At 40.4% G+C, this 13,501-nt stretch overlaps 1 protein-coding gene across 1 annotated transcript in view; it reads right to left on the reverse strand.

Annotated features, from left to right (window-relative positions):
- The window catches only part of tll1 (tolloid-like 1), a 51,255-nt gene that overhangs the window by 22,663 nt on the left and 15,091 nt on the right, over nucleotides 1-13,501 (reverse strand). The window contains exons 2-10 of the mRNA XM_088008798.1: nucleotides 7,672-7,794; nucleotides 7,459-7,536; nucleotides 6,703-6,876; nucleotides 6,489-6,606; nucleotides 5,382-5,560; nucleotides 3,519-3,624; nucleotides 2,807-2,931; nucleotides 1,172-1,287; nucleotides 843-945 (exon numbers count right to left, since the gene is read on the reverse strand). Coding sequence (XP_087864924.1) covers nucleotides 843-945; nucleotides 1,172-1,287; nucleotides 2,807-2,931; nucleotides 3,519-3,624; nucleotides 5,382-5,560; nucleotides 6,489-6,606; nucleotides 6,703-6,876; nucleotides 7,459-7,536; nucleotides 7,672-7,794 — 1,122 coding nt within the window. The remainder of the gene's footprint in view (nucleotides 1-842; nucleotides 946-1,171; nucleotides 1,288-2,806; nucleotides 2,932-3,518; nucleotides 3,625-5,381; nucleotides 5,561-6,488; nucleotides 6,607-6,702; nucleotides 6,877-7,458; nucleotides 7,537-7,671; nucleotides 7,795-13,501) is intronic.

The raw sequence follows: 13,501 nt of genomic DNA on the forward strand, positions 1-13,501 counted from the left end.
TACTATGGTAGGACCTCCAAAGTCAAACAGCTTTAGAGGGGCAGTATTATGAAAAATGTACTTTTATAATCTTTGCAGTGTTATAATGTAATTCCCACATCAAAAGCATACCTATAGTGTTGCTTTGATTCTTTCATTCATGTTTGAGAAATCCTTTAATCTCCCGAGGCAACCATTCAGCTGTGCAAAACACCTGGGGAGAAGCTCCAAGCTTAGGAACTTATAGCTCACTGAGAGGCCCTCCCTGTGACTCCCCCCCCTCAGCTCCTTCAGACTAGCCAGCTCCAATTAGCAAACACCTGGTGGAACTGTACATCAGCTGAGCTCATTATAGGAGCTACTTCTCAGTGCAATGCTGGTAGAAACGTTGTTAAAGGGTCAATAGAGGATTCATGTTGTGACAACTTCCTGAAGGCGGAGTTTTAGAACGAGTAGGAGTTTCTTAAAGAGACAGAGACCCAATTTCAAGGCACTAAATTACAAAGTCAAATTTGTTTTAAGTCATATTTGATATATATATAGAATTTTTATAACAATTGAAGTTAACATAGTTACTCGACTGTGCCATAAAATGCCACTATATCTCCAGAAAATACATCATAATGTCTCTTTAAGCAGTTTACACTGGCAAGGATTTCTGGTACACACTCTCACATGAATACTTGATCTTGCTAGTCTTGTGTTGCATTGACAAACAGTCGATTTTTAAACAGTTGTTTAAAAGTCTGGTCAAAAACTAGAAAGTCAGATGAAAGCGCTGTGTTTTTGGCTGTAAAGTCTTCAGGAGCTGAGACAAATTTCATAACATCTGGAAGAAATTGGATCTTTCACACAGATCTTACCGAGCAGCGGAGCCTTCCTCCAGTATCCATCCCGGACCTCGATGTAATCATACCAGCACAGACTGCTTTTATACAGGTCCATAGTGGTGAAGTTGAGAACAATCTGGAGGATCAAATGAAAGATCCTTTAGTTACTGTGGACGTTAGCATCAGTGACAGAGCAGTGAAAGAAGACAGCATCAATCTGTCATCACGCTCTAATTTTTACTGTGTTTTGGTGTGTGTGCGTGTGTGTGTGTGTGTGTGTGTGTGCGTGCGTGTGTGTGTGTGTAGGTGTGTGTGTGTGTGTGTGTGTGTGTGTGTGTGTGCGTGTGCATGTGGGTGTGCACCTTTTCTCCAGGAGTGACAGATATTCTCCAGACACAGTGAGTGTATGAGGGGTATCCGTTGGGGTAACCAGGTGAGGAGAAGTTACCGGTTGATTCCTGGAGGGTTTCTCCGCAAGCTGCAACACACCCAGAAGGAAGCTGAGCGTCAGCGGCTGGGTTATTCGTATTCTGAATTCAACATTCCTCTGTAAAACGGTAATCTACTGGATGTGAACATATACTATATGCGTCTTGTAATTTGTCACTCTGTGGACATCTGACAAATGTAAAACAGCTGAGTTGGGCATTCTGGGCAAATGATCTGACCATTGTTGGTTTTCATTCGGAGCATAACGCTGCTGCTGTCTCTCAAAAGGAAGTTAGCCAAACGTGCCCCTCCTGTCCCATCATGCATGCTGTCTTTTTCCCCCACAATGCCCTGGGGCTCAGTTCATCTGTCAGTGGATATGGTAGCGCCCTAGAATGACCTTATGAGGTTCAAGTTGTATCTGTTTCCAGCTGGGATACATTAATACATTCTCAGTATAATATCGATTTATAGCTTCCACTGAGACACACTGAACTTGCTACTTATGGGCCACATAATATTCAGGAGAAATCAACACAGAAAGCACAAAATGCAATAAAGATACAGCTTATCATTTAGTACTGCATCATTAGCTGTGTTTCTTTTACAAATGTGCGCAAAACTGTCAATATTCCATTAATGTAAAAAAAAAACACTATTTCTCAATATGTAGTGTTTCAATTAAATAAGAAACACAAGTAAAATCACATGTAAATACGTTTATTCCCATGACAAGTTGTTAAAAATCATGCTGTGACATCATCCTCCAACTACTTCCTGTTATCGTCTTCTTTGTGGTTTTCGCCAGTGGCAACATGCGGTTGTTGGTCATGTGACTTGTGTGATGTGAAAAAATGTGTTTCCAATGCAGGTTTGCGAAAAAATAAAAACTATTTCAATGTGGTCAAAAAAAAACAACAAAAAACAACAAAAACACATCATCCTAGCACCAAAGCGTTTCTTTCTACAAACAGAATTTTTTCCCCCGAAATTGCAGTGTTTCCATTGAGCAAATTTATTTTCTAAATGTCAAGTTGTGTATTTATATGGTAAATGAAAGCACAGCTGTTTTTTATAAAGAGTGTGTGCGTGCGTGTGTGGGTGTGTGCGTGTGTGTGTGGGTGTGTGTGGGCTGAGAGCTTCGGTACCATTTACAAACAGCATTTACAGCGTTGCACCCCAACTCAGTGAGCAGCTCCAGATCATGTCAGGAACTCCTCACCAGGGAGCAGAATGACGCCAGATCTGTACGGGTGTGCTCAAGAACTGAATGTATGAATAAGCCTGCGTGCATGCATGTGTGTGTGTGTGTGTGTGTGTGTGTGTGTGTGTGTGTGTGTGTGTGTGTGTGTGTGTGGGTGTATGTGTTAGAGACGTGTGAAGACGAATTGGAAAGGTCATGTGGAAAAACATATTGCTACATTCCACCTCTGTGCCTCAGAGACAGGAGAATTTTGTGTTAAAGGTGCAACAGCTTAATAAGGGCCATTATCTTTAGCTTTCTAGCTGAAAACAATAAACATGTTCATAAACCCAAACACGCAGTAACATCATAAACGCATCAATACCTGGACATCTATACAGCTTCCTTGCCTGTGCGATGTCTCCCTTGCTGAGCCTGGTTCTCTGGCCGATAGCCGGCCGGACTCCGTTCTCGTCCCTGGATGGAAGTATTGTGTCGAGGAACATCCCACTGCAGGGAAGAAAGCGAACGTTCGATTTTCCACCACAGAACATAAATGTGTCACCAGAACAGTAAAATACAAGGTGTCCTGGTCAAAATAAATCCTCTAATTTCAGAAACTGGGAACATTTATTGGAATCCATATCAGTGCAGCGGCACTTCGTTCATTAAAGTCTAACTTCAACATAACACTGTTTTTTGCAGGGAATTAAATCATATAGAGCCCAGAATTATTCATACTACTGACCCATTTAGATTTCAAAATGTTATATATATTTTTTTATTTCTAATAGGAAATTTTAAAAGATTATAAAACAACATAAGGTTTTGGGGAAACAATATTTTTAAGAATTTAATTTACATTTTAGCAAAACATGGCATTTCTACACAAAAAAAAAACATTTTCTGTCTTAAATCTGCAGCATGTAACTTTTACAAAAAAATGCTTTTTACATATTTGTTCAAATTATCATTTTGCTGTGGCAATGGCAGTTTTAACAAATATATTAAAAAAAAGAAAAAAGAAAGGTTTTTGTAAAAGTTGCATACTGCTGCAAAAACAAACCATGGAGCTGCCAAGACGCTGGAGCTGTTACCGTGAGAAGGTGTTCCTGGCATAGTGCATGATGCTGTCGAAGTCGTATGCTTCTCCAAGAGAGTTCACCTCTCCTGGCTCCATCTTCAAGAAATTATATTCCTGACCTGCACACATATAGACACATTTTCACCAAACAGAGCTAACACTCGATTGTCAAATCTTAGAAATATTATTTCTAAGTTAATTACATTATCATTTAAAACATTTTTATCACAGCTAACCTCCAATACTGATCCAGTTTAAGTGAAATGTTTTAATGTGGTTTTTCTGATATGATGCAAAAATTGGTTTAAGACAACCTCTGAATCACAGTTTTTAAGGTCGGGATAAGTTGACATACAAATGCTTCTAAACACACGGGATGAACCAGTCCCTGCCAGCATGCCCAGGTGGACCCCATATGGGACCCATATGTCAGTCCTCCTTCCCCCCATATGGGGCCCACCTGGGCATGCTGGCAGGGAGTGATGTGTCTGCACATTACATGGCATTTAAACTGGCAGATAATTTGCCAAGTCATTTGAAAGAGTGAAATATGAGTTTTCCTGTCCTAATTTTAAACGTCGATGCAGAGGCAGATCTAAAATAGCTCTTTGCATCATTTTGTATGTATTTAACAAAGATTTCTGATATATTTGTGATATTTATTACAACCATAATTAAGTTGCAACCAGGGCAAACAGGCTTTTATTCACCAGATCATTTGTGTTACGCAAGTTACGATGGAAAAATACCATCTGCTAAAAGCTGACAAAAACGGAAAAACAGAAGAGGCAAGGCAAAAAGAGGTCAAGGATGTTAAAGTACACTAAAAAATTTACTCATTTGTTACAGCTAGTTTTATTAGTTTTGCTCAAGCTGTAATTGATTCGATTCATTCTGAAATCTTGAGCAAAACTACTCTAAAACTAGAGCAGTTTATGTTTGTTTGTTTTTTTCAGGTACAACTCCATGTTGCTTTCGTTGAGGTACACCTGACATCTGCAAATAATTATTCTGTTAAAATAAATTGTCTACTTTGCATTTAAAATTGTGCCGTTGCTGTTTGAAAAACAGAATTAAATCATTTGATTGTCAACAAATGCTTGTCTGTCAGAGGCTGATAAACCAGAGTGCACCAATTGCAGTTTTCTGGCCTGACCTGCCGATTCTGATTTTGGCCGATTCTGACTTTGTTGTGTCTTAAACGTTGCTAAATATGGTAAGAAAGTCTGTGAGTTGGCAACACTGGGGTGACTATTGTTAACTGCAAGCGTGCAGACATGACTAGTTGGTCAAACCTCTCTCACAGCAAAGCAAAAGAGGACAATTGGCTTAAGAATACAAAAGCCAATTGATTTTTAGACCTTTGAGAGATAAATAAGGTCGGCGGATAAAAATCGGCTTCACATTTAAGCGTCAGGCGATCACCAATCTTCCAAAATTAGGGAAATTGGGGCCAATTTATAAGCCGGTCGATTTATTGGTGCATTCCTAATGATAAACAAAGCAAAAAATAAACTAAACTCTGCAGAGAAGCTGCATCAGTATTATGTGAAGGTGAGGAACTCAGAGCATGTGAAGGGTGGAGGGTGGTGGGACTGAAGGTGGTGATGCTTCTAAATAAATCTGCTGCCCAGTAATTTGAAGCTGTCTGGCTGTGTGACAGAGCAGAGGTGTGTTTGTGGAAATGTGACAGACGGTCGTCTCGGGGCCTTCACAGTCATTAGGAGATCCATTCACACCTCCTGCTGGAACCCAGGCGTGAGCGCGAACCCGAGGCAAGCCGTGCTTGCCTCCTGTGACCGCTGGGGTTGCCTATAAATAGGCGGCACCCTGAGCGGCCCTGAGACGTTAGTGTCTCTGCGGTAATGAGTCTCACCCGGCTGGATGTTATCCCGGATTATGGTCACATGATCATCACGGTCGGGCCGAGTGTGTTCGTGCCAGAAGCCGATGACATGGCCCAGCTCGTGAACCACAATGCCGAACTTGTCGCAGTTCTTCCCTATGGAGATGGCCTGGGGTCCGTTGCCACGGCGACCCACGTAGGAACAACACCTGTGATGGATTGGTATGAATTTCACAGCAGGGAGGCATTTAAACACAGGTTTAGTAGTGAGGAGTTTGGGGGGGATAAAATGCACTTAGTCAACAGCGAACTCATAAACACAGTGGAAAGCTCATATTTAATCATATTAATACCATAAAACTGCAGTTTTCTAAGCTTACATGAATAATCACTTGTAAGACTGAACAGAGAACCTGATTCTTTTTTTTTTCCTGATTATTACGGTCATCGGTGCCAGGCCAACAAATCTGATTAAAGTTATCCAGTGAGCTGATTGCATGGTGAGGATCAGGAGCCAGGTTGCAACACAAGCACGAATAGATAACGCAGAAAAACAGATACACAAAATTTACCAGTGGAGCTAAATAGATTAAAATTTAAACCATAAGAATTAGGATGAGGCTTTGGTAGTTCTCTCACAAACATCAATGCTCTATATGGTACACAAAGCTGGATGTCCTGCTTTCCAGCTGTCCGCTCACCATTTTTCTTTTCTTTTTTGATACAATCAACCCTAATATCCTCAGTCACTGTAAAGAATCACGACTCACAACATCCAGTGAGTGAAGTGTCACTGCTGTCCAAACACACTCTGACCCCACCGTGCTGCCACTCGACAGAACAATGCACTTCTGCCGAGTCGGAACAAAAGGACTGCCCGAACATACAAACACTTAAAACCGAGTCCCGTGATTGGTGGGATGGGGAAACAGGAGCAGGACAGGAAGGAAAGCAAAGCCATTGTTGAGTGACCATATCGTCTCTCACTGTGACAAGGTCACTAGTGAACCCTAGGTACACACACACACACACACACACACACACACACACACACACACACACACACACACACACACACACACACACACAGAGCCACGCACACAATCCAAGACATACAAAGACGTCTTCCAGTCTTACCCGCAGGGTCTGTAGGTGAAGACGATGTAGCTTTCCTCATCCGTCTTTTCAATGAAAGTTACACACGTCTGTTTCTCCCAGTGACGCATGGCCTGCTTGAACATGGCCCTCTGACTACCTAAAACACACACATTTTACATCCTACCTTTACACAATTAAGTGTGCATTAATGCGGCTGCGTGGCGAGGGTTGAGCAGCTGAGCGGAGTTGTTACCAGTGAAGTTTCCTCCGATGACGTAGGGGATGACTCCCCCGGGCCAGATCCTTTCAGCTCGGGATGTGGCCGCTCGAGGAACACGGCTCTTCGCCGCCTCGCTAGGACTCCCACCTTTCCAGGTTTGGCTTTTTGAACTGGCAGCTCCCTTGCTTTCATTCTTCGGGATGTAGTCTAATTTAGAGTGAAGTGAGAAAAGCCATTATATTATTTTTACATATTATTAAATATTACAGTTCTAGAGTTTTTCCACCAGGACATTTTGTAGCACAATCAAGTAACTATGTCACTTCTAGTTATAAAAATGCTTCATGTATATGACTTAAAAGAAAACTGACTTTGTAATTTAAGGCCTTGAAGTTGGGCCTCTGTCTCTTTAAGAAACTCTTGCTCTTTCTGAAACTCCGCCTCCAGGAAGTCATCACAACATGGCTCCTCTATTAACCCTTTGACAATGTTTTTACCAGCATTTCATAGAGAAGTAGCTCCTACAATGAGCTCAGGAGATGGACAGTTTTACCAGGTGTTTGCTAATTTGTGCTGGCTAGTCTGAAGGAGCTGAAAGGACAGGCATTACTTATGATGTTAGATCAGATGTTGCTGCCCATCCAAATCTGGTTTATCATTTTTCAATGAAAAACATGTCAGACAGCTTCCAGTGTCATGGATACTAACTTGTTAAAGGCACAAAAGAGAACTAAATGTATCCCTCTCTAAAATAAGAGTCAATGTCAGGGTGAATTTCATGTTGCATACCAAAGCCAAATCTGCGTATTCTCTCCAGTAGAAGGTATAACGATCCTCTCTTCACATCTTCATGTTCCCCAAGGCCTCCTGATTATGAAGACAAGCAAAAACACATAACATAAACTTATATTTGTCTACTTTTATGCTTCTATGCAGCAGCTTCTGAACAAATCTGAAAATGCATGAAAAGAGTGTGAGTCAGCATTGAAAGAAGGCACTCACCTGAAGTGTGTCCCTGTCGGGAGTGTGAACGCACATGTGTGTGTTGTTTGAGGTCTATCGTTCTGTCGATGTGGAACATCTGCAGGTCCTCCTCATCCAAGGCGATGTCACCCCAAAATACAGCTGAAAGCAAGTAGAAGAAAATGCTGAACATACGCGTCAACATGGTGGTGTGACCGTAAAACCTGTCATATTTCATATCGGTCGATATTGATAATTATTGATTAGTTTTTTGTCTTAAATATACAAAATACTGCCAAACTTGTGATGTGACCATTTCTGTTTTAAGTTGTTTTTATTTTCTCTTCTCCCTCCACGCCATTGTTTGTTTTGTTTTTTTTATCAGTTATAAAAAAACAGTGAAACCTGAAACTGCTGCTACGTGATTACTCAATGTTTTGTTGCTAAGTAACCAAAGAGTGAGTGAGTTAATGGATGCCACTGAACTTGCTTAGAGTTTGAGTATCTATAGCCTTTCCCTTGCCTACATGTCCCAGAATGCTGTGCAGTTCAGGACTTCAGTGAATTTATTAAAAATTCTATAAGACCTATATGATGTTATTAATTTATTATCCTGCCCTAATAAAAAACTAAGACGTCAAACTTCAGCAAAGATGAAAGCCAAAGATTAAAAGTGAGTGTTTAAAAGTGCTTTGAATTCTCACATTAATTCATATCATAATATTTATTCCAATAGCCTCAGTACAATTGCAATAAATGTTTTTAACGAGTCACTTGTTTTTGAAGAAGCTCATTTGAAAAGAGACTGTTTCAGAAATATGAAATGACTTCAACTACTGCTATTAGTATTTATTTCCTACTTCTGTTTTTCTTAGAAATCACATTATTACTAAGATGCTTCATCAGGACATTTTCTCTGACCACTTGTCCTTGCCAGGCCGCAGAGAGTCAGTGCTGATTTCTGCCGGTCAACAAAGAGCCACAGCCATCTTTTGTTTTATCAAGTGCCTGTTGCAAATGAACTATAGTTATTTAGTTGAAAGTCAACAATGTCACTGAAAAGAAGTTGACTCACTTAAAAGCTGCTTGTAATAATAGCCAACACGTGAATTTCTGAGAATGGATTAAGATCTGCCTGGCCTTAAGATTCTTAAGGTTGTTCAGGCTTGGATTTATTCGATCTGACCTAGACTGACCTACTAACACTTATTGTGAGAAGGTTTAAATTCCTTTGATTAGGTTAATACAATGTGCCTCAGTTCACAGAGATCTAGGATACAGAAACTGTCCCACATAAGGGAAACCAGTCCACACGACTCCTGGAGTAGACGCTTTTTTAAAGGAATTAGCCTGTAATGTGATCCGATCTGTGTTGGCCAAACTGCTGCCTTCCAAAAAAATATACATAAACATGACCGTCTGATGGAAAACAAGCTAATACTCATGTTCACAGATGATATGCAGAGGTGGGTACAGACATTAAAAAATTATACCCAGGTACGAGCAGACCTGCCTGACTGACTTTATTCAAGTAAAAGTAGAAAAAAGTCCTCACCCAGGTTAAAATCTCCAAAGACTGCCTCCAGAAATGACAGCAGTTGACTATTTCATTACTTCAAGCACATTTAACCCAATCTTTATTTATTCATTTATTTCAAATATGATATTAGTATAAAATCATGAACAAGAACAAGGAATGCAAAAAAACATATTTTTGTATCACAATAATCTTAACATGCTCAAAAAGGAGAAGGAAGAGCAGGAAGTAGGAAGCCAGTCGCAGGCATACTTTACACATTCGGAATATTCAGCTCTTAATAAAATGACTTTCTGATTAGTTTTTTTGTTAGATTTTGTATTTATATTTTTGCTACAGTAAATCCTCTCATTTTGAATTGTACCAGAGGTCCTGTGTGGTGAATGTCCGAAGTGAAGTGAATAAATATGCTGCCACCATCTGATTTCAGTTCTAATTTCTAATCATAATAAATTCTATAAAACCCTACAAACTAATTGACTTCAAAATGAGGCACTCCATTTTTTGGCCACTGCCTGTGACTGTAATGATGTCTTGAAGTCCAGCAACTTGCTGACTTTCAGAAACCTTGTCATGCAGCAGCATGGGGTCTCACTTTAAACTTTCTTATGCACATTGAGAAACTTGTGTTTCACATCAGCTGGAGCTTAGACCAGCTTAGCCAGTTGCACTGCTTACTTACTGCTTACTTACACACCACACAAAAATGCACACACTGAGCCACCAGGCCGGTGGTCTTACAGTGGTCTGACATCAGGTCATGTGTAGGACTTTTCTGGAGAGCTGTTCTCATTAATGACCCATGAAAACTTCCATCCTGCCTTCCTAATTCTCTCTACCCGTTCCCCGTCTCCTCAATCGGCTTCTGACATAACTTTGAATGTGAGCCACGCAGGCTTACGTTCAAAGTTATAATTCACAGAATTAATTTCTCGCACAGGATGTGAACAGATTTCCTTAGAGCAGGATGTAGCTGAAGGAATCTTGGACTAATCAACAGTTTGTAACAACGGGTAAAGTGCAGGTTAATGTTATGCTCAATGGCCTTATCTTAGCAGGTGTGAAAAATATATTTCCATTTTATTACAATTGCATAATCTCATGCTTAAAAATGGAATTCAGGGGAACATTTCACTTGAGTTTTTACTCAATTGAGAAAAGTCCTTTGTTAAAAACAAATAATCTTAGAAAAATCACAAGTGACACAGAGGCAAGGTTAAATCAGCCACTGGTCAAACGACTGAACTAGGACCCTGTTCAGCTTGCCGCCACACACACCAAGGAGGATGATAAACTGAGGTGGGAAAAAAAATCACTGTTTGAGAACTTCAGCAAAAAGTGATGTTTTAGGGTCATAACAGCCATTAAACTGTTATGACCCTACATGCTATTTGTCAGGCAAAAGCCTTCTTAGTCCAGATATATGCTGAGTTTTTGTGAGGGTTTTTACTAGGAGTTGTGTGCCAATGTCAGAGGAGACTTTGAGTTTTTCAGTAACAAACACTCCAGGCAGGTCTGGTGCGTAGCGAAGGATAAATATCTACAGAAGCATCTCATTCCCATTGTTAAGCATGGAGGAGGAGCTGTGGCTCTGTTTTTGTTTTGGGAGGGGGGGCGGTAATTAATTACAATGGGTAATTACTGGATAATGAGCTAAAACATGTGGAGGGAACAACACAGAAATGGCTCAAAGGACACAAAATAAACCTTCTACCATGGTTATCTCAGTCCCCAGGCTTAAAGAACAACAGAGACCATCAGCAAGATAAAAGAGATGAAAACGAGAGGATCCCTCTCTCTCTCTACTTCTCTCTCTCTCTCTGTATGCTCCTTCTTAAAGAGACAGAGGCCCAATATAAGGCATTAAATTACAAAGTCAAATTTCTTTGGAGTCATGTTTGATACAGACAGCATTGTTGCTATAAAAAGCCCTAGAAAATACACAGTACTGTCCCTGTGCCTTTCCTCTGATGAAGGGAAGTCACATCCCACTGATGTCATGGAGGTTGATGGTTTATAATGAATGAGAACTCCAGCAACCAAGAACAAATGTTGCATGTGAAGCTTCAGAACTGCACATGTTTAACGGTTTCACCTTCCATTCACCACCATCAATAACCCACATTCTAAATCAAAAGACCTAAAATCACTTACTATGGAATAAATATGTCACGTTAGACATTTTTATGGCAGATTTGAGATACAGCCATGCACCAAAAGGCTCACAGAGAGACATAAGTAATAGTTTAACTGCTTTGTGTTTTCACAGCTGTAACTTTCAGTCAGACAGTTCTATTCTCCCTTTATAGTCGTAAATAAACAGTTTTTTTTAAACCCATCGAAAACACAGCAGCTTTTACTGTTAGAGTACTGAATATATTGAACATGGTCGTGGAGATACTGGTTCATGCATGAACTTATTAACTGCTTGAAAAGCCATAGAACATGTTACCAGCATCTCTATAACTTTTAGGATTTTGTATTAATTTGACATTTTTTGACACACTTCAGGAGAAGTTCATTGGGTGCTTGTGTCTGCACCTGCAGTACAAGTGGAAATAAATGCAGCTCATTTAGTCAAATAAACAACTCTTACCGAAGGATTCAGATGCTTTATGAAGACATAATTAATCCAAAATGAACCGACTTTATGCTGGAAGCTCTTCCACCTGTCCTGGCTTGGAAACAGCAGCCAGTGGAAGTTGCTCCAGGAAACAATCACAGCAGATCCATAAACCTTCTTCTACTGGCTCTGTTCAACTCTAAGAAGGATTTCTGACTTGTTGATCATGTTGGAGTCAAATGACTTGATTTAGCACATTGTAGGATATGAGATTTGACAAATAGATTAAAGGTTTATTGAACTAGTATTTCATATAAAAGATAATAATGATATATATATATGTGCTGAAAATGACTTGCTGAACTTCAAACTAAGTGATTTTGACTGTGGTGCGGCTGTTGGTGACGGGCTGCTCACAAACTGCTGATCTCCTGGCCTTGATTTTACAAAGAAAGGCCCAAAGAAGAAGCAGATCCAGTGAGTGGAAGTTGTGTGGAAGAAGGACATCAGAGGATAAAGGAGAACGGGCAGACTGGTACGAGATTGTAAACAGGCGACAGCGGCTCAAACAACAACTCACTAAAACAAAAGAATGCAGAATACCATCATATGACACATCAAACCTTGAAGCAGATGGCCAACAGCAGCAGAAGACCACATCAAGTGGAACTCCTGTCAGCTAAGACCCGAAAAATGAGGCTACAATTCACACCAGCTCACCAAAATTGGACAATAAAGAGATTGTTTGGAAAATTTCTTGCCACAAAAGGTTGTGAGTTCAGCTGTTTGGTATCTTGAGATTTGCCTGTTAACTATTACACTGGGGGTCTGGATGACCCCCTGTCCTGCAACTTTAAACACGCCTCTGCTTCAACTCACCTGAGTCAAATAACAAGCAGAACTCTGGAGAACTTCATGCACTGAGGAAGGGATTCAGCCAATTGAGGTGGTTCGACACCGGCCCTCTACCACTGGATTTGAAGAACCCTGGATTAAGACGTGCTTGAACTGTAACAGCAGCCCAGCCTTTTTTATACATAGTGACAAGTAAAATCCCAATCTAGCTTACTCTAAATCTTAATTACAAGACAAAGACAAGCATGTTTCCCCCCAAAGAAACTAAGTAAGCGGAACAACAGGAGGAACTCCTAAAATCATAGAGTGCCAACTTTTTTGGATCAGAACGTCAAGAATGAAACTGTAAAGCAGTCTAAGGGTGTTTCTGCACCTGGTAGTCCAATAGACTGTGTGTGATTTGAGATCAAAACTGCTATATTTGTTACATTTTCAGCTGGTGCAGTTCACTTTCATACTGCACTGTGTCAAACGATCCAAACTACGTGAAAAACATGTTCCCATCCTCAAGAACCACTGAAGGAAACAACACAAAAGCATCAGAAGAAGACAATGAATGTAATTTCATTCTTTGCAAAATGGAGTGGCGCCAGATTTTAGTGGTTTTTTTCATAAAAGAACCTGAGCCATTTCTCCTGCTAGCACTACACTTGTGCGATTGTTTTGATTGTATTTACCCAGAATGCCTTGGGGTATAGTTTGCATCTGGTCTGCTTGGCGTTCACATATACTTTCAAATCACAGCAGAGTTCAAGTCAACTGAAGTGAGATATGGTTTTTAGGGTTTGCTTTTTTGGACTGCATCAGAGTTCAACGTTGCACCGTCCGAAACAAACTGAACTTTGTAGGCAAATGAATTGGAGTTTGATTGAAGTGGATTAAACAGGGCTGGTGTGAATACACCCAAAAAAGAA

Source organism: Poecilia mexicana, unplaced genomic scaffold, assembly GCF_051168715.1.
Source record: "Poecilia mexicana isolate PSO_F unplaced genomic scaffold, ASM5116871v1 scaffold_2, whole genome shotgun sequence".
In the NCBI taxonomy this organism is placed as follows: domain Eukaryota; kingdom Metazoa; phylum Chordata; class Actinopteri; order Cyprinodontiformes; family Poeciliidae; genus Poecilia; species Poecilia mexicana.